Source organism: Callospermophilus lateralis, chromosome 8 (genome assembly GCF_048772815.1).
Source record: "Callospermophilus lateralis isolate mCalLat2 chromosome 8, mCalLat2.hap1, whole genome shotgun sequence".
In the NCBI taxonomy this organism is placed as follows: Eukaryota; Metazoa; Chordata; class Mammalia; order Rodentia; family Sciuridae; genus Callospermophilus; species Callospermophilus lateralis.
The window spans coordinates 91,178,658-91,200,807 of NC_135312.1; the positions used below are offsets into that span (position 1 = coordinate 91,178,658).

The 22,150-nt window shown below is 36.1% G+C and overlaps 1 protein-coding gene across 1 annotated transcript in view; it reads left to right on the forward strand.

Annotated features, from left to right (window-relative positions):
• Positions 1-22,150, forward strand: part of Slc39a8 (solute carrier family 39 member 8) — a 71,314-nt gene that overhangs the window by 43,499 nt on the left and 5,665 nt on the right. The window contains exon 7 of the mRNA XM_076864099.2: positions 21,816-22,023. Coding sequence (XP_076720214.1) covers positions 21,816-22,023 — 208 coding nt within the window. The remainder of the gene's footprint in view (positions 1-21,815; positions 22,024-22,150) is intronic.

Genomic DNA, 22,150 nt, shown 5'->3' on the forward strand with positions numbered 1-22,150 from the left:
GTTAACAACTCAGAGCCTTTGTTTGCTTATTGGTTAAGTGAGGAGCAAAAATCCTTAACTACTCAATTTTTGTGAAAATCAAATGGTGTATTATGGGCTGACCATGCAACATAGTGTGGACACATTGCACACATGTGATAAATTTATGTCTTCCTGCTTCTTCCATCTACTTTTTTTCTTTTATTGGCTTTTTATCATAGTCATCTCATCAAGACCTATCTCTTCACCTTTCACTCCTCTGGGAATAGCTTCAACTTTAAATGTTAAGTATATACAGATTACCCTGTAAACTAAACCTCACAGATGTTTGAATCTGTTTGTATATTTTCCCTCTCAGATATAATAATACAACAAGAAGATAAAAATATACAGAATTCCATGTCTTCTCATCTCTGTTATTTGTCTTTCTTACAACTTGAATACTTTTCCTAGAAAGTAAAGTGATTTTTGAAACTTGTAGCTAATTTAATAAAGATAACTATCTGAATATAGATGCTTGCCAGCCTGCCATTGATCTGTCAGATATATTAAAGGAATTTACAACATTAACTCTCACTTAATGGAACAGAACTTTAAAGTCTAATTTAATTTACCACTTGAATGATGATATTATCAGGCTTTGCACCAGATTCTCTGACAGGATTGTCTAACTCTGCACCCAATAAGTCCAGTTATATCTATCACAATCTGACACATTCAGTTTATTTGAAAGAACATGAAGCAATAATGCCTTGATTATGTATGAAAGATGTTTGTCACATAGTTGAAATAATTGGGGCACATCACATCTCTTAAAATTGAATTAAGGGTTTTAGTTGGCACTATTAATTTTTAAAATCTGGGTATAGAAATGTTATAACAGTTTAATTGTAGAGATGAAAAATTTAATGGTGCAAAATATAAAAATGGTAGTTGAAAGGTCAGATAGAGCAGGGTCAGGAGGAATGAAGTCTGTCTGCTGTGACTCCTTGCATCAGATAATTATTTGGTCAGCTTGGACCTCCCCATTCTTGTCCTCATATAGAAGATGTCAATGCATGTGAAGTTCATAGAGAAAACATTAGTACCACCAACTCACAGGCCAGCTAGGATGATCAAATGAGATTATGTGTATGAAGGTGCTTTGGAAGATTCCAAATCTGTACTGTTTTGTCTGTGTGAAGGGTGGAGAGTTGCTTACAGGCCTCAGTCAGGGATTGCTTTTGTTACCTTGGGAAAAGGCAACATTTTAGTTAAATGTAGGAAGCCATGTATGAACTATGGATTTTGTTTGAGCCATTAAGTCAGGGAAGTTGTTTCTCTGGAAACTCCTAGGTGAAATTCCCTGGTTGAGAAAGCCCAGATCACACTGGCCCCCTGCCATAGCTCACAGCCCTAGGATCAAACACAGCTGCCAGGAGATGGGTGTAACCGGCCAAGCACTGAACAGCCTGTTTTTCTGAGGAAACTCCTTACTGATTCCCTTTGGTGTGTACCTCTATAGATAAAGAATTCCTGGGCTTTCCTCTTTGTTAGGATCAGACACATAAGGTCTATCCTCCCAAGCGCCCCCATTTCAATTAATTTCCTGTTTATTTCTTAATATTACTTTCATTGCTTTTATTTTGTAGCCGGCCCACACCTCTGACAGTTACCCATTCTCTGCTCATGTAGGATGTGGGCAGAAATCACGTGTCTGGCTCCTGTTTAAGTTAATCATGCAATAAACATTTAAATGGTTAATATTTTTATGGAGCTTAATTCATTGATATGTGCATTCAGATCTAACATAACTAAAATGTTGTGAAAATTTGAGTTTTGGATGTAACTTGGAAACTTAAGTTTTTCTTTTCCCTCTGTATATAGCATCACACACACACACACACACACGATTTTTGTTGAATAAATGAATATCTTGAAATAAAAAAGAAAAGAAATAACAGTTATTCAAAGACAAGATAGCTCTAGATAGGCCTTCCCTATTTCCCTAGAAATTGCCAGAGAAACCCTGACCAATTTCTTCTCTCTCTCTCTCTCTCTCTCTCTCTCTCTCTCTCTATATATATATATATATATATATATATATATATATATATATATATATATATATATAAAATTTAAACCTAAGAATCTTTAAAATTGCATTTGGAGAATATAACTCAAATGGACAGAAACTTTTGGTATATATTATCAGGATAAGACTCCAAATACTTCTTGATTTCCAACTCGATGTATGAAATGCAGAAAAAGAGAGAGAGAACAAGATCTATTCTGGACAAACTGAACCAACTCGGGATAATGTCCAGTTAGTAGTGATTGCTCTTGGCAAGAGTTGGTCTGCTGGGGTTGAAAGACCAAAAATGAGTATATGACCCTGGGTTACAGAAAAAAAATTATGGTGTCATTAGCAGAAATGAGAGGAGCAGGTAGAAAGTCCTAGAGAGGTAGGAAGAAGAGGAAAGACAATTTTCTCCAGATAAATGTTTTTATTGAGGCAAAGTATACTCACAGGAAGATGCGCACACCATCATTGTAGGGCTCTCTAAATGTTACAAAGTGAATCTGCCTGTATAACCATCACCTGGACCATGAAACAGATTATCACCTGCAATTCAGAGGCCTCCCTTGAGCCCCTCTGTGGTCCTTGTGCCCTGTTGTTTTCACACCTAATATTATGGAATGGTTTTTCATAGAGAATATAATATTTTTATCTGCTTTCTATTGCTCAATATTATATTTATTTATTTATTTTTATTGGTCATTCTTTAATGATGTATATAAAATTAATTTTTACTACTGCCTGGGATGGTTGTTTTATTTTCATTGCTTTATAGCATTCAATTATGCATATATTTCATTAATATTATTTTCATGAATTCAATCTTCCCATATCTATTCATGCTTTTATATTTTATATATAGCTCTACAACCATAAACAACATATTGTGTTATTTTACATTATGATACTAAAAAACACTTTGATACTTACACGTCTTTTTGTGCCTGTGCGTGAAAGTTTGTCTAGGACTGAGGCTAGGGTGATAATAGTATTTGAGGCAGAACAATTCTGAGTATGAAAATATCCCATGTATTGTAGGAAGTTAGGCATTTATGATGGAGTTTTCTGTCCTTTTAAGTATATAGTACCACTTTGTGTGCACAGATGAGTCATTAATTTGTTTTATGTAGTGAATGACTTAAGGCATTAGGGCTTAATCGTCTGTGAGAAAGATTGGGTATATAGTGAGATGTGTAAGAAATGGGTCACAGACTATGAACATATTTAATTTCAATGAGTAATAACAAATTATTCTTCAAATTGTTATATTTATTGACCGTCTGATCAGCAAAAAAAAAAAAAAAAAAAAAAGGAAGTCACATTTCCTCCACATCTTTAGCAATACTTGGAAATTTCAGAGTTAAAAAAAAATTTTCTTGAGAATTTAATGAGTTTGAAATAGTATCCTTTTGCAATTTTTCTTTGAATATTTCTGATTGTTGATAAAGTTCAGCATCTTTTAATGTACTGATTGGCCATGTTTACTTTTATGTTTCCTGTTCATCGGTATTATTTATCTTTGGTTGATCTGTCTTTTTTCTTAGTAATCTGTGTTAAAGTAGACTTATTCTAACATTTGTTAAAACTGTGAAGGAAGACTTTATTCAAGACTATTGCAATAGAGGTCAACTCTGATGAAAGGAGAGAGAGATTAGATTCAATTCCAAATACAGCAAAGACAGCCGTGCATTTATTGTTTATTAGCAGAGTGCGTGTGTTTGTGTGTGTGGGGTCAGTGGTTGGAAAATTGCTAATAGGAGACATCAAGGGGAGGTGTGCTTTGTCAAACCAACTTAGAATTCTTGCTGAGGGCAAGCCAGGGGCAATGAGGAATGTTACAGATATTGAGGGTGATCAAATATCAAGGGTGGGAAATTCTTAGATGAACTAATTCAGCAGGATTCTTGCTACAACTGGGAGCCCAAGATTGAGGTCTAATAAGAGAAGAGGGTCAGAGGAGTTTAATTCAGCTTGATCAATGAGAAAGTCTTTGTCATTTTCTTCCATATCAATATAATTTTTGGGATTTTTATTGATGTTGTGTTGAACTTGGAACTCAGTTGAGGGACAGCTGACATCTTTATGCTATTTCAGATTTTCTATGTTTTATAATCCATTCTTTAAGTATTTTTAAAAACGTTCTGTTGATATACTCCATATCTTTACCAGTCTCATAAATGATATATTTTTCCTATTATATTTCCTAATTGATCATTATTGATATATAGTATGCTGATTTTATTTTTTTCCACATATCTTTATTGAGATAAAATTGAAGTATAATAAAATGCACATATTTGAAGTATGCAATTTGATCAGTTTTGACATGTTCTTGACACTTATGCAACTAACACAATCAATATGAAAAAGCAATTTCATCACTTTTTTAAAAACTTTGAAATCATGCAGACTGTGTTTCCTGCATGATTTATTTCATTAGAAATCAATCACCTTAAGGTATATAGAACCCCACTTCCACATGTTAATTACTTCAAAATTAAATGGCATACTTATAAATATCTCACAGGTTAAGGAAGAAAGCACAAGACAAGTAAATAAAAAGTGCTTTTAATGAAGTGATAATAAATGCTTAAATATCAGAATGTTTCTGGGATAAAACAATATACAGATGAACATTTATAACTTAAAGTACTTACATCAGAAAGAGGCTAGATTACCAATCAAATTATTTTCAAATTAGGTAGTAGGAAGGAAAAAATAAGAGTAGGAGCAGAAATGTGTGTAATAGAGAAGAAATAATACAGTTAAAAGTTGATAAAAATCAAACACATTTAATCAACAAAAAAGCAAGAACACAAATATTAATATCAGTGGAAAGGGAGCTAATAAAATAACCCTACAGATGCTAAAAGTTTATTATGGTAATATTACAATTGCATGCCCATATATGTAATAGCTTGCATAACATGGTCTATATTAGAGAAGGATCCATGTGCTACTGAAAAGAAAGTGTATTCAGCCATTGATAGATAAAATATTGTATATATGTCTGTAAAGTCTAAATCAGCAATTGTATTTTTTAATTCCATGGTTTCTTTACTTTGTTTGGAGGATCTATCAAGCGGTGACAGAGGCATGTTAAAATTACCCAGTATTATGTGTTGTGGTCTACTTGATTCTTGAAACTGAGAGTGATTTGTTTGATACACATAGATGTGCCTTTGTTTTGGGCATAAATATTTATGATTGTTATGTCTTATTGATGCATAGTTCTCTTAAGCAGTATGAAATGTCCTTCTGTCCCTTCTGTTTAACATCTGTTTGAAGTCCACTTTATCTGATATAAGGATAGAAACCACTGCTTGCTTATGAATTCCATGTGAATGATATATTTTTTACGCATCCTTTCACCTTAATTCTTTGAATGTCTTTGCCTATGAGGGGTGTCTCTTGAAGACAGTATATTGTTGGGTCTTGCTTTCTAATCCATTTTGCTAGTCTATGTCTTTTGGTTGATGGGTTTAGGCCATTTACATTCAATGTTGTTATTAAGAAATGATTTTTATTCCATTTCATTTTGATGTATTTCTGATTTTTACTCTGAATTAGTTTTTCTTTTGATTGACTATTCTTCTAGTATAGTTTCTCCTTTTTCTAGTTTTCACTTTATGAAATATTTTATAAAATATTTTTGTAGTATTGGAAAACAGCATAAACATGGGAAAAACAAGATGTTTGGGGCTGGGGAGGCTACGCCCACCTCTGGGTGCTGCATTTGAACTTAGGGCTGGGAGCTAAGGTAGGGCATCAGCTTTGATTTGAGCAATCTGCAACTGGTGGATTTACACCAGGAGTTCTCAGGAAAGTAATCCCCCTGCCTTGTGATAGCTCAAACCAACCCATAACTCATACATGGTTGCAGCCACAAAACCCTCTATCAGTGGTGGAATATCCAGTAGCTCTTGAAAGAGTAGATGACCTGGTGCAAAGTTGTGTGATCATATGTCAGGTTTATAAGCACTTATCAACCTATGAGCGTGTTTTCTGTGAAGGCAAGGTAGGGTGCATTTTGAGGATTCAAAAATAGACGAATTACTTGAGTTCAGGTACAGTTTATAGCCAAGAGTTATATTGATGAATATGACTCTTCTATTCTTCCAAAATAGACAAGTAGAACAAGACTTCTATGACAGTTTTTCAGAGAACAACACTAAATAGCACATTCAAACACAGGATATAAAAGTGGTTGGGTTGAATTTTTAAAACTAATTAAATGAACAAGTACTAATTATATACACTTATGAGGTACAGTGTAATGTTTTCATATACGTATACATCTGTGTATGTGTATATATACATATATATAAAATACTGATCTATCCCCTTATTTATGTTTCAGTTTTTTTTTTTGTGGTGAGGACATTCTAAGTCTACTCTTAGAAATTTTGCATTGTCATAGTCTTTTCGCAATTTAATAGTGTCATAGTTTATTTTTTTTGTTGCTATAATATAATATCTAAAACTGGGTAATTTATAAAGGAAAGAGTCTTATTTTGTCACATGGCTCTGAAGGCTGGGAGGCCCAGGGTTGAGGGGTCATATAGGTGAGATCATTATTTCTTGTGGGGATTGCAAGGTCCTGAGGTGGCACAGGGCATCATATTTGGCAAAGGAATATGCATACAAAGGACAGAACCAAACTGGCTTTTATGACAGATGCCCTCTGGAGAGAATTCATTAACTTATTAATTGATAAATGGATTAATCAATTCAATCATCTCTTAAAGATCCCACTTGGTTTCCTCTCCTATTACCTCACAATGGGAATTAAATTTCAACAGGAATTGTGCTGGGAACATTCAAAGAATTGCAAATACATTATCATTAATTATGATTGTGATGCTGAGCAACAGAACTCCAAAACTTATTCCTCCTGTCTAACAGGAACTTTGTGCCTTTTGACCAACATCTTCTCTTTCCCCAACAGTATGGGACTGTAACCACATGTACTTCTGTTATTTGTGTCTCACATCTCTGTGGAACAGTGGTTCTGGGTACCACCCCAGATTCTGGTAACACTATTCTATTCTATTCTATTCTATTCTATTCTATTCTATTCTATTCCATTCCATTCTATTCTCTGTTTTTATAAGATTAACTTCTTTAGATTCTGGGCATAAGTGAGATCATGCAGTATTTGATGACTGAAACTGTGGGCTAGTGAGAGGTATAGAGGGTATTTAGGAAATTTTGTGGTGTGTGTATCTGTGTGTGCACATGTCTACACATCCTGTACAACTCCTTTCCTGGTGTTTTTCCAAAAGCTTTGGCAATGAATATATAAATTTTCAGTATTTTTGAACCCAGGTTCTATTAGTTTTGATGGAATTACTATGCTGCAGTGGATGATAAGAAATAAAAAGGCTCAATCTAGTAAACAGAGGAAAAGACCATCTCTATTGAGATGATCATGTGATTCTTTACTTAATTCTACTCATGTGGTAAATTAAATTTATTGATTTGTGTATATTGAATCAACCTTGCATCCTTGGGATGAAACCTTCTTGATTGTGGTATATTGTCTTCTTAATGTGTCTTTGAATGTGATTTGCCAATATTTCATTAAGGATTTTTGCATCTGTGTACATTAGGATATTGGTCTGAAGTTTTCGTTCCTTGAAGTGCCTTTGTCTGGTTTTGTATCAGGGTGAAACTGGCTCCACAGAATGAATTTGGTGTTTTTATATCCTTTCTATTTCATGGAATAATTTAAGGATGATTAATGTTAGTTTTTCTTAAAAGATCTGATAGAACTAGGCTGAGAATTCTTCTGGTCCTGAGCTTTTCTCTTTTGGAAGGCTTTTAATTGCTGCTTCAGTGTCAAAGCTTGATATTAGTCTGTTTATGTTTTCTACATTCTCTTGGTTCAATTTGGGTAGATCATATGTATTGAGAAATTTGTCAATATATTGTATATTTTCAAGTTTATTGGATTATAAATTTTAAAAAATAGTTTCTAATGATCCTTTGTACTTCAGAAATGTCTGTGGTGATTTCTCCTTTTTTATCTCCATTTTGTTTATTTGGGTCTTTCTTTTGGTTAGTTTGACTAAGGGTTTATCAACCTTGTTTATATTTTCAAAGAACCAATTCTTTATTGCACTGATCTTTTGTTTTGCTTTTTTATCCTCAATTTCATTAATTTAGGCTCTGATTTTAATTATTTCTTGTATTCTATTATTTTGGAATTAATTTGTTCTTCTTTTCTAGGGCCTTGAAGTGGTAACATTATTTGGAATCTTTTTTTTTTTTTTTTTTTAATGTGGGCATTCAATGCTATAAATGTTCCTTTTAGAACTGCCTTCATATTGTCCCAGAGATTTTGATATGTTTTATATCTGTTCTTATTTGTTTCTAAGAATTTTTGTATTTCTCCCATGATTTCTTCTATGATCCATTCCTCATTGAAATGTATTATTTAATTTCCAGGTTAAGATGTTTTCTGTTTTTTATCTTGTTATTGGTTTCTAATTTCATTCCATTATGATCTGATAGGATGCAAAGAATTTTCTATTTTTTTTATTTGATAAGGCCTGTTTTTTTGTCCTAAAATACTAGAAGATTCCATGAGCCACTGAGAGGAAAGTGACTTTGGTTGTTTAAGGATAAAATACTTTATAGGTGCATTTAGGTCTGTTTGTTTAATAGAATTTTTCAGTTCTGAAGGGTGTTTACATTACTTATATCTGAATGATATATTGGTGAGAGAGGTATGTTGAAATCACCTCATATTATTATATTAGTGTCTATTTGATTCTTTGAGTAGGGTTTGTTTTACATATATAGGTGCACTGATATTTGGGGCATAAGTATTTATAATCATTATATCTTTTTGTTTGATGATTCCCTTAACTAGTATGAAGTGACCTTCTTTGTCTCTCCTGATTAACTTTGGCTTAAAGTCTAGTTTGTTAAATATGAGAGTAGCTACTCCTAGGGAGGGTCCAGCCTAAGAAACAAGTAGAAATTATAATTGGCTTACCTCTAAATGTGACCTTTGATTTTTCTTGTCACTTTAAAAAAATTCTATCCTTATTGTGTATATTAGGCATTTTAATTGCAATGTGTTTTGGAGAGGATCTTTTTTGATCTTGCCTATTTGGGCTTCTAAATATCTCTTGAATTTCTATCTCATTCCTAAGGTTTGAAAAATTTTTGATACTATTTTATTGCTGCAGCCCGGCTGCAGCAAACTAAACGGGGGGGTGAAGAACAACTTGTGTACGTTGATACAGCAGGAGTGGAAGCTGTTTATTGTAAGACAACAGAGGTATTTGTACATTCCACACAGCTTATATTAATTAGCATAAACTAGATACAGCAGTCAACCAATAAGGAATCTCCACATTTAATGGCTCGCTAGCCTTACTTCATAAACCATTCCCTCTGGCATTTTGCCAGGCGCCATCCAGACTTGTTTACAGACTCTAACATTTTATTGAAAAGGTTTTCCATTCCTTTAGTGTGTATTTTGGTGCCTTCTTTTATGCCCATACTTCTTATATTTGGTCTCAATGTTCTCTCAGATTATTTTGAATATTCTGGTTGTGGTCTCATAACATCTTTTGTTTATTGTGAACTTTATTCTCAAGATTATATACTTTATTTATGAGGCCTGAGAATATGTCTTCTAAACCATGTCAAGATGGGAAGATTTTTTATTGTCTTCCTGATTTGGATTTCATCAGGATTTTGGACCTTTAGAAGATGCCCATCACTCCTCTGCTTTGCCTCTAATTCCCTGGTGTAGAGATGGTGATTATACCAGCTCACTTTGGATATAATTCTAGGAAGCCCTTACAAATCTTTGGTATATCCAGGTTATCTACCAGCTTTCTATTAAATAAGAGGCAATGGTCCCCAATTGTTTGTGACTTAGAAGCCAAGTTATTCCCTGTTAGGGAATGCAGTGTTGTGTGTCCTCCTGAAGAAAAAATTTCATGTATTCAGTATTGTCAGATCCAGTGTGGGAATACCCATGTATATTTCAGAGTATGCAGGGTGTAATATTCTAAGGTAGAGGTATTGCAGTCTGTTTGATGTGGCACTGGGTGGCCTGGGGAGAGGGTATATTACAGCTGTCTCATCTGGAATGCAAACGTTGCAGGTTTTTGGAGTTTTATGTGGGTACACTGAGCGTTGGCTGGGGTTTCTGGGTTGCTTCTCTGTAAGCCCCTTTGTGGGGTATACAGCCATTGTGTATATGTGAAGTTCTTTGCTGGTGACTTGGCATCATCTTCAGGAATTGCCTTTTTAGGGTCCATGAGTCTGAATGAGAATTGAGTGATTAACTCAATTCAGCAACTTTGGGACTTGCAGTTGTAGGCTTTCCTAGAGATGCTTGGGCACAGAAGCTAGTTCCCTGGTTATTATGGCTTTCTCCCCAATCAATGCTTATTAATCCAGCCCAGAGGCCTGAATCTGTGAGCTTGGAGGGTGCTGTATTTGCTGGTGGTTTCTTTCAGGCACAGGAGGGCAGGGTGCGGCTCAGGGCTGTCACTGATTACTGTGGGACACCGTACACCTGCTCCCCAGAGACATACAGTTTGCAGGCTATCTGCAACAGTAGAGCTTGTGAATGCAGGCTCTCTGTGAGTGGTCTTTGGCTTAGAAACCTCCCCCCTGGCTGATGTAGATCACTAGAGACTGTCCATAACTGAGGTAGCATGTCAGTTGGCCTGGTTTTTACCTGAGCTCCTGCAGAGGCTATGGAGAGTGTTGGGTTGGGTTCAGCACTCCTTGAGAGTGACTAACTCTTGGGTCAGCTCCACCCAATTCCCCTTGCCCAAAGTGAGAGGAAGGGGTTTCAGTAACTTTCAGCTAGCAGTGATCCCTCTATAAAAAGTTCTTTCTAGAGGGATTAGTGGGACAACCCATTTCAGAGATATTCCTTCTGATTTTGTTACTCTGAAAACATAGGGAGAAGCTATATTGATTTGATTTTTTTCTAGGGTGGCTGACTCTGAACTCTATTAAATATCTCTGCTGCCAGTCTCAGTTTTCAGCCCACAATTTGGGCCAAACTATGTCATCTCCTTCACTGTCTTTGCTGCCTCTGTCCTGTTTAACCTGTTTTTCTTCACAACTCTTGTTAAGGAAGTGGGCTTGATGGGATTTTCCCCCTCCCTCTTTCTTTGTTACCCCTCCCCTTTGACCTCACCCTGGTCAGGGTTCAGGGTCAAGGAATTCTGTCCTTATTTTCTGTTCTTGTAACCAAATTATTTGTCTCTCCAAGCCTCAAGCCATCCAGCATTGGGTTTTAGAGTGCGTACTCCGTCACCGGCCTCTCTGACCAGCTGCTCTTTCAGTGATTTGTTTCTGGCTGTGGGGGAGTCCATGGTTGCTGCCTAGATCTGCTCAGCTATCTTCCCTTCTGCAATACTTCTTTAGAATAAATTTACCTGGTATCCAAATCTGATTTTTTTTTTCATTTGATAACATTTTCTGGCTTTCAGGGTGCCAAGCCTTCTCCCTGTAGATCTCCCAGTAACTGCACAGCCAAGCAACCTGGTCCTCTTGAGCCCAGGAGAGGGAGCCTGGACATGAGTCTGAAGAATCTTATTTATTGCTTTTTGGATAAGGTCTTGCTGTGTTGCCTAGGCGGGTCTTAAATTCCTGAGATCAAGGTATTTTTTTTCCATCTCAGCCTCCTGAGTACAGGTTGCACTCTCACACCTGGAAAAATGACTGTTTTAAATAAAAGACAAGTATAAATTCCTTTTTGTAAGAAAAATATTCTTACTTATGTGACAAGAACTTTTTGAGCATTTATCAGGTACTTGGTGCTCCTTAAAGGTGGTTGTAAACATTGAAAAACGTAGTTGTTGTGTAGGGTGGTAAGTACTGCAGTAGAGAGATTCGAAAGTCACTGTGCTGAGGAAGATGGGGCACACATTGGGTGGGAAGTGATGGAAGTGAAGTGGTTGATCATGGATGTTTTCCTGAGGTGATGAGTCATGTATCAACCTTGAAGGTCAGAGGTTCCTGGATTAATGAGATTGACTAGAACCCTAACCTAGATGCAGAGGGTACTTCCAATTATTATTTTGAAACATTTGGTGGCCTTTTTCTAATTTTAAAAAATTTAGGAAAATTAAAAAAATTATTATGCTTAATTTCTATAGGAGTCCTGAGATACAGGTATTTAAACCTACTAGAGATGAGTAAATTAAGATTCAGTTAAGTCTGCATTTCACTCAAGTTTACACAGATAATAAATAGAAACATTATAATGAGACCCTCTTGTGAGGTTTTGCATCACAAGTCTGTGTTTGTTCCATATCCATACTACTAACTTCCTAATGGGAACATTGCTTTAATCAGTTCTGAGTTCCAAGAGTTAATGCCTACATAGTGAAACCTCATTAATTTTGACTACTTTTCCACAATAGCGGATAAATTATGGTTTGTTCCTTTTTGCTTATAGGCTGCACTATGGACTCTCTTGGCAAGGTCTTTAAAAATTGCCTTTGAAACGTATTTTTTTTTTGCAAGATTATACCTAAAATTTTTAAGCTATCGAAAGAAATACAAAATTGTTATTATGTGTGTTGCATTAATCTTATCCATACATTGTGGCAGGTTTTCTTAGGGATCTTACCACATCTATGCTTTCTGTTGGAGCCCAGTTTGTTAGTGTCATTTATGGAAGGCAATATAAGTGCATTTATCTAAACATGTTCTATACTAAATTGCTTTCACTAATCAAGCAGGACTTATTCCTATTTAGAAGAATTAGTGAGGTTTTACTCAATTAGGCTTGATGTCAAGTTAATTTTTTTCCCCATTAGTATAATGAAGAATTGCTGTATTACTCTGTCATGCATGCTGATTGATAAAAAATTGAGAATGAGAGCCAGCATATTTTCCCTTTAAATAATGAGGGGAAAAATGTAAAAGGTTCAAGCAAATTATTCTGGGTACCAGAAAGAGTTGCTTAATTCCACTCTATAGAAAGTCCAGATGAAAATCAGCAAAGCAAAGGAATATTTAAATACACATTATATTATTGGTGGTTCTTTAATGTCAGTGTTTCAAGATCTTTTATTTATTAAAGGTTGCATTATTGAGAATGTTTATTTCATAATTATTGGACTTGTTAAATAGGCCACTTTCTTTTCTTTGCATTATTCTGTTTGCACTTTCAAAATATTTATTTTGTGCTCTATTCTTTACATGCTACATTCTGCAGTTTGGGAATACTGAACCAAGACCTGGTGAGTAACTTTTATTCAGTGGATTACTTGAGGGAAAGTTTGCTAAAACAAGAGGGTTTTATGGTTGTCATGAATATAATCCTTATTCCTTGAAGAAGTTCTTGAGGAGGCAGAATTTATTTTACATTGTATTGTTCTATTTTTTTCTATATATTTAAAGTAAAGATTCTAAATTGGAAGGATCACAAATGAAACCATCTGAAAAAGAAACCAAAATGCATTTTGGGTCTGACATCACTGTTACATGGTAGAATCTTAGCAGACACCTCACGCCCCGACCCGTTGACACAAAGATGTTTGTCTGTCTTTGTAATACCTATTCAGTTCCATGTCTGAGGCAAATGTTCAGATAATGAATCATACTTTTATAATTATTAATACTTTATTGTTAACCTTGGTGAATAAAAAAGAATCGAAGGTGCTTGAAGACCAATTTCACTCTTAATAAATGTACCTTCAGGCTAGAATTAGACAATTGATTGGGTGGTAAAATTTAATCTTACTCTATGGCTGCTTTTAGATAGAGAATTTCAGTTCCTTTCTGAGGATCTCAATTCAATTAAGTTAATAGCTTCTCATTTATTTTAACTAAGTGGTGATTTTCTCTGGCTTTCAAGTTTGTTCACCATTCTTAGCAATGCCTCAATTTATTCAGAAGTATGGTTAGTTTTGAGTTCTAATTAGTAGGAAGGAGAGACCTGTGTGTGAGCCCAATTCTTTTTGAAGTGATTGGGATCTACTCTTTATTTCGGTTGGCAGTTATCTGAAGATTAAAAGTAAAACAAACAAACAAGAAAAAACCCTCAAAATCCAAAAAAGAACAAGCAAAACAAAAAACCCAGACTTTATTTTATTTTACCGATCTTCTTAGGAATATCAAAGAGCTTGATGAACATGACTTTTTTAAACCTTCAGTGAAGGCAGATAAAGTCAGAAACTTTTAGTACTGAAGAATGTAACAAGAAAGATTACCTTTGAAGGTTTAGTGAACCATTTAAGTCTCTGGTTTGATGCTTTCTAGTTTAACCTCCTTTACTGCTAGGTTATAAAACACACTTTGGAAAAACTGAAGTGAGGGATCAGTAATCATGCATAGTTTTCTAGGCTGCAAAACAAATCCACAAATCTAGAGCTTGTTTTGCATTTAGAAAGTAGAATCATAAAAACTCTTTATTGGGTAGACATCATTTTTGCAGAAATGGTTCATATTTTCTATTTTTTATAGTGTTCTTGACTTTGGCCAAAATTCCAGAGTCATGAAATTTTTATATTAAACAATAAAGGCAATCTTAAATTGAGCCTCTAAGATATAGTAGGCTACTTTTCTGGTAACAGTTCATGTTCTGCATGACATCCTGGTTCAGACATGATAAATCAGTGGTTATCTGAATGGGGAGAAACACAGTATTCAGACACTCATTTCCTCATTCACACACTTATGTATCCAGTGGTCACCTGGTTCATGCCAGGTTCTGTTCTATACTCTGGAGATTCTGTGGCAAAGGAGACAGGAGATGTTCCTACTTGCTGGCATTCTGATTTTTTTTCTACTGGGACATCATAGGGTAACAAATGCTATGCAGAGAATTAAAATGTGGGGATGTGATGATGTCTGGGTGACTACATTAGTTTGGGTGGTCAAGGATGATCTCTGTAAGGACAATACATTGAAACTCAAATCTGAATCACAGGAAAGAGCTGTCTTTGTGATGGCCAAGGAAACAACAGAGTCTCAGGGGCAGGAGCCCACCTTTGGTGGGTTATAGGAAGAGAAAGATGGCCAGAGTAGGCGTGGCACAGTGGATGCTGTAAAATGACATTGGAGTAAAATCTAGATGAAATTCTTCTTGAGATCCAGCATTACTGTGTTCGAATGCTTAAATAGTGTTGATGATCCAAAATAAGACTTTGGTTCCCAAACTGCCTTTTATTAGATGTGATAAACTCAGGAAGGGCCAGCTACAAAGACAATTGTAGTTTTCCATCCATGCTTGCATTCTATAAACAACAGATTATACAGAGTAGATCTGTCAGCTCAAGGATGACGTTTGTTTCTCCTCGATGATTTGGAGTATCATTTTAAGTATGTTTAAAGTGCTAGCAAACCTCAGAACACCTCTGAGGATCAGCTGAGTGTTCCTTCCTCAAGACCAGGGGCACTTGAATCACTAGTGCCTTCCAGGATGGAGGCTAGCAAAGAGCAATAAAGCAATCCATCATCACAGCAATGAGCTACTGAACTCAGAAATGTCTTATCTGAAAGAACTCATTTCTCTTGAGTAGTCTGTTGGCTTTTTATTGCATTGGCTTATGAGTCAAATAGTCTGGGTTCAAGTCCTAACTTTCCTGTTTTCTAACTGTGTGGTTCTGGTTAAGACCTCGCTGGTAATTATTTTTAATTGATTTCCTCTGGAGTCAGGAAGCGAGTAACAACTCTCGGGCAGTTGGGAAAGTATTTAGCAAACAAATATTTAACAGGTTAACAGGTTAGTTGTCTTTGTTACTACTATTCTTGTTTTGATCCCTGCCCCCAAGGTATCGGAAGATTTGTCAGTTCTAGAGAGTTAGATGCAAGATGGCTGCCAACCAGTCTTCTGCTGGGTCACTGGGGCGAGTGGGGGTGGGGGTGGGGGGACGCCCTCTGAAATAGTTAACTGTAATGTGATTTTGCTGTTCTGCTTCATTCAGCTTAGCAAAATAGTCCTATTCCTATTTAATTCAAAGGTACATTTATGGAACCTACCGAATGTTAAAAACTCCTGGCTTGAAATAAGAAAAAAAAAAAAAAAATCCTTACCCTTCAAGAGCTTTTGAATCTTGTTCCTCAACTTTTGGTGATAAACAATTGGCAAACAAACAACAAAAAACCTATGTACTTTATAAGTCTTGTATTATATAGATGAGTCAAAATGAAATTGATTAATGAATATTTTTTTATGCACATTCTTTGCACATAATGGGTAAATGTCCACATGTTTGCTCTCTGAAAAGATTTGAATAGATGCTTCATGGGACAATGTTTTATGAACATACAAGAGAAGATGTACTTTTACTGTGACTACACCTTTATTCAGTCAATAAATGTTCTACTGAGTACCTACAGTACTGGATACTGGGAGAACAGGGGTAAATAAGACAGAAAATAGAAACCCACATTTCCTAGAGATCTCAGGCTTAGCTTGTTTGATGTGCGGGTTCAGATCTTGTCCCATTTTCTGTCTAGATGTATGATTTTGTCAGTTAATTCATCCTCACTATGCTTTGGTTTCCTCATTTGTAAAATGAAGACGATAACCATGTAGTGTTGGTATGAGGAGTGACTTGATATACGTAAAATGCATAGAACAACACTAGGAACATAATAAGTGAAATTGCTCTATGAGATTGTGTTATTATTAATATTGCATTGTTACTGTTGAGTGCTCTAGAGGTATATCTTGTATCTATCAATCACTAGAAAATATCTATTCTTAAACTGGTCAGCAAATCTTCACATGCAAGCCATGACATATTGAAGAGCACGTCAAGTCCTGGTACTCTTATCTTTTGTGGCTCCCAACCCTTACTCTCCACATACAGAGTAGAAATGGCCTCTGTTTTTCTGATTTTTAAATACTGGCCAGTTGCTGGTTCCCAGTCACAGGGAAGGACTTTTTAAATTTTTTAAATTTTTATTTCTGCTTCCACATTGCTCATGTCTCCTTGGCTGGTAGCTTGCCTCTTTCCAACACTCCACTAGGGTCTAATTGCTTGTCCCATCGCAGTGTCTGCAGTTACCACTGGCTCTGCTCTGTTTTCTCATCTGTCATTTTTTGCCTCTTATCTTCTAAGCTTCTTGCCTTAAGAGGCTTGTGTTTCTAATCTTCTCTGTCAACAGAAAGTGCTCCCCCCACCTTTTTTTTGCAGGGCCAGACAACCAGTCATTTGTATTACATTGGGCAGGATTGTCTATATTCCCTTCTTGACATAATTCACGTCAAGTAGTAAGTACACGAGAGGCAGCCGCTGGATGGGGTGGTATCTCTATGGTACCCACCTATACCTGCTTCCTCACCTGCATTATTCTGGATAAACACCATCTCACTTAATCACAACAGTCCCATTAAGTCGGACCATTAAGTCGGAAGTATTATTCTCACTATTCTGTAGATAAGGAATCTGAGTCTCAGAGAAGAAAGTCTCTTTCCCAAGGGCACAGGGCTAGGCCTCAAATGCAAGTTGGCTTAATGGCAAGATTCATGCTTGCTAATCAATAAACTGGCTTGCATTCTAGGCTGCTTTTCTTAAATCTCACCCGCCTTTACTTGAAGGCTTTTAAAGCTGCATTTTATTATTCCCACTTGTACTACCGTGTTTTCTCCTTCCTAGGCATGGATTTTGTGTGTTTCTTTACATACAGCTTGCATCTTTTGTTGGTTGTCATCTATATTTCATTTTGCCATCACTGTATTTTTTTTGATGGGTTGCTACTTTTCCTTTTGAGCTTGATTTTCTTTTTACCAGAACTCTTCCTCTGAAAAAAGAATTTCACCATGGGACGTGGAATATGGAGTTTAACTATTCATCTTGATGGTTGTTTGCTTTTGCTTCCTTACCAATAAAGCATGGAGACAATAAGCAATTCAAACCTGCCCATTCCTCTTGGCTCTGTTGCCTCCCTCAGTGCAGAATGAGGTCTGACTGTGCCCATGCTAATCTCTTGAGCCATTAAACAGACAAAAAATGATTCATCTCAGTGGAACACTCTACCCTCTCTCCAGTCCATACCTTGCAGGCAGCCTGCTCACCAGGTTCACATGGTTAGCTGATAGTAATGTCAGAGTCTGCAGATTCACAGTCCCGCCTGGTGTTTCTCACCTCATACCCTACCCCCAGCCTAGGTTCGCTTTATTTTCTGAGTACTAAAATTCATGAGTATGAAAAAATGGCCAGAACACTCATAAAAAATAAAAGGATAAAATCACTAAGATCATTCATGATGTTCTCTCTCAAGTAGAACCAGGACAAAAATTTTTGTATATATTCTTCCAAATATATTTCCACCGGTGCTGGGGATATAGCTCAATGGTAAAGCACTGGACTGGCATGACTGAGATCCTGGGTTTGATTCCCAGCACTGAAATAAGAAAAAAAGAATTGTGGCCAAACATATTTGCACTTAGAATATCATTGCATTATTACATTTTTTTTTAATAAAAATTACATTATTTTTATAAATAGGTGTCTAGCAGGTAGGTGGTTTTATTATACTTTTAAAAAATCTGAATATTTTATTTTGGACATGTGGAAAAAATAGCTATTCCCCATCTTCAGAGTATTTCCTGACAGGGGTTTTCTGTATTTCTATGATCAGTGACTGACTTACCTAGCCAAGAGTTTCTTTTTCTTTTCTCATCTTCCTCCTCCTATTACTCTCCTTCCGTTCTTCTTCATCACCTCCGTTTTGTGCTCCCTGTCTTTGTCCTTCTCTGTCTTCCTGTTCCTTCTCTTTCTCTTCCTGCTTTTGCTCTTACTCACCCTTGCTCATCTCCTCCTCCTTATTCTTGTCTTCCCTTCTTCCTCCTCTACATCTGTTCCTCCTCCTCCTCCTAATTTCCCTCTGTTCCTCCTCCTCTCCTCAGGCCACTCCTCCCTCTCCTTTACTCCTCCCCTCTCAACTTCCTCCATCTTGCTTAAACTCTTCCACAATGAGCCCACCTGCTTTCTCCATTTTAAATTCTTAGTACTTTTTTTTTTTTTTTTTAATTTGCTTCCTCCTCTCCAGTTGGTGTTGGATTCTACTTAGTGCCTCCTTTTTTTAAAAAAAACCCTTTGGTCACAATATGCTTCCTCTCCCTATTCCAATGCCACTGCACTGAGCTTTGATTTTTGTTTCCATTAATAACTAAGGTGAGTGAGATGTGTTGAGAGCTCTGCTGGAGATGGTGCAGTAATTCTTGTCAGAGCTGCCCTAGAAACTCAATTTTGGATGTCAGACTTAACCGTCTTTTCACTAGATTGAACTGCCTCATCATGGCTGGGGATAGAAATAGCCTCATATTTAGAGTAAAATCAAATAAGGAAGCAAACAGCAGCCACAGCAGCTAGCAAAAATAAAGAAAGGAAAGAGATGAGCCCTCACTCATTTAATTAGAGAAACCTGAATTTAGTGTTCTTTCTGCTCAGTGATTTAGCTCCAGGTGAGTTACAAATAAACTTTTTGCAAATGTTTGCCTATTTTGGTGTGTTCCAAACTTATTAAAAATGTAAGACTTATAACCTCAGTGGTATCATTTGGGACCTAAACTCATACAGCTGATATGAGGCAAATAAATAAAGTCAATCCAATCTGTATTTAGAGGTAAGAAAATCATGCCTGATGTATTAATTTAATTTCTTTTTTGTATTAAAGGTGTTTTTATCCCACTGTGTGAGTAATTTCGGGTAGCTATGACTTGGTCTGCTAGACTTTTCCCTAAATCATCACCAGTAAATAAGGAAATTATAAATGTATAATTAGGTAAGCCAAGTTGGAAGGTGAAAATAATCATTTTAATTCACAGCAGACTTATTAAGTGTATCTGGCTAGAAAGTTTTTACAAAGCCCGGGTCACTTTTCCTATGGCTTTTCCCACAACTTCTTCTGTGGTCATTGCTTCCTGCTCCAGGACATTTTTTTTTTTTTTTTTTTTTTAACCCAAGCCGCCCACTGGACATGGACTGAATCATGATTGTTCATTATGTTGTGCATTGAAGATTAGCTATAGAGTGAAAAAAAACACATGGAAAGACAAAATGAAATTCTTTTCGTGCACAAGAGTTTGGCCTTTTAAAGTCAAGGACATTATAAACTGTATTTCATTGTTGCTTCAAATGTTTAGAAGAGCTTTTTGACAGGAAGAGCAGTTTCCCCCATGAACTGTCTTCAGATCCTATTACAAACAAGAACCCTCTGTCCCTTTATAAGTTTGGAGTGGTAATACATTGTTACCCCCCCCCAAAAAAATTCCATTTACTCCCTTTCTATCAGTGGGTAAATTCACTAATCTTTCTGTGTTTTAAATTTTTTCACTCTAAAATGATAATAACAGTGGTACTTACCTGAAAGAATTGGTTTAAATGAATGGAGGTGCTTAAAATGGCACCTAGCACAGAATGGATGCTATCTGCCTTTGCTGTTCCAAATTCCACTACAACATTGACCATGATGACAATGAGGATGACAGCTGTGTTCCCAGTCCTTCTATATTCATCTGAGACTTTATTTGCTCCAAGTGACTTTTGGTGGTGTCTGAAAACAAACCACATCCCACAAAGATGCAGATTTGCCTTCAGTGAACAGTGAAAAGATGTAAGATCTAAAATCACTTCTGAAAGTGTTGGTCCCCAAAGTGTACTGAGCAATGAAGTGATGTTGGAGTAAATGCAGAACCTCTTAGATGATTTCTCTGAAAGAAGCCCCTCTCTGTTGAATACATGTCACACATTAGGAAGAAAGTCAGCCATATACTCTACGTCTTGGTTTTTCAATGTAGATATGCTTCATGAAGACAGAAGCTGTTTTTTACTTCCATATCTTTCCCATAGCATTCAGCACAATGTTTTACAAATTGCAGATGCTCAATAATAAATGTGGTGATTAACTGCTTATGTTGAAGTGGGGGGAGTAGAGTTAGAAATAAAATGTTCTCCAGTTAATTACAAATTGCTTTCCTGCTTGAAAATGAATTTGCATTTTCCTGCAACTTCTGTACAATGCTTTAGTTGGCATTTATCATTTGATTTTGTACCATTTTGCAAATTTTATGAACTCTAAATTCCCACCAAGGGTTTGTCATGGGATTTTCTATTTTTATTATTATTTCAAAATGGAAAGACATGCTAGAGCAAAGGCAATCCTGCTCTAATAACAATTCATGAAATTCGTTAAGAGAATAATCTAAATTTAGAGCTGGTAGGGACCACACTTTTATAGCCTAAACACGAGGCATAGTACCTGGAATGGAGTGGAAACTCAAAAAGTTGTTGAAAAATAAGTGTATCATTTAGTACATTCATGTAATTTCACAGTGGAAGAAACTAACTCTGATAATTACAGAAGGAACTATAATAAATATTCCTTGATGTCATCATGTTTAATTAAGGATTTCACATTCAAGTCGTAACATGGAGAAGAGTTTAAATGTGGTCTTTGAGCAAATTTCTCAATTTAAAACATGCATAAATCAAATGCTTTAGGTTAATATCTGCTACATTGCAGGAAGTAAGTTGTAAGTTTGCTCATGTAAGTCAGAGGGATTGATTTAGGGGGAAACTAATGTAAAATGTCTGTAAGTGGCTTGCTCAAGATGTATCAATTGATTTATTTTCTTCCTCCCTACTATAAGTTTTATTTTTCTCTGTTAGATATTATTAAGGTTTCCCATCCCTGTGCAGGGCTTTCAGTTGAACAATTTGTCTCTCCCAAGACATAACCTAACCCATCTTCTATTTCTTTGTACCTCTTAGAAGTTTAAGAAATGTTGGTTATCAGGCTGATCGATTTTTCTACTATTTTACAGGATGGAAAAAGGGAGTCAAGTTCATGTACCTGTTTGAAGGGGCCCAAACTGTCAGAAATAGGGACGATTGCCTGGATGATAACGCTCAGCGATGCCCTCCACAATTTCATCGATGGCCTGGCAATTGGGGCTTCCTGCACCTTGTCTCTTCTCCAGGGCATCAGCACTTCGATCGCAATCCTGTGCGAGGAGTTTCCTCATGAGTTAGGTGAGGGCCTCACTCTTAAAGGAAAGGGTGGTTTATGCAGTAAGACATTTCAGATAACACATTCTTTAAATCCTGCTGATTTAAAGCCCTTGTCAGACATTAATGATCATCTTTTTAAAAATAATTT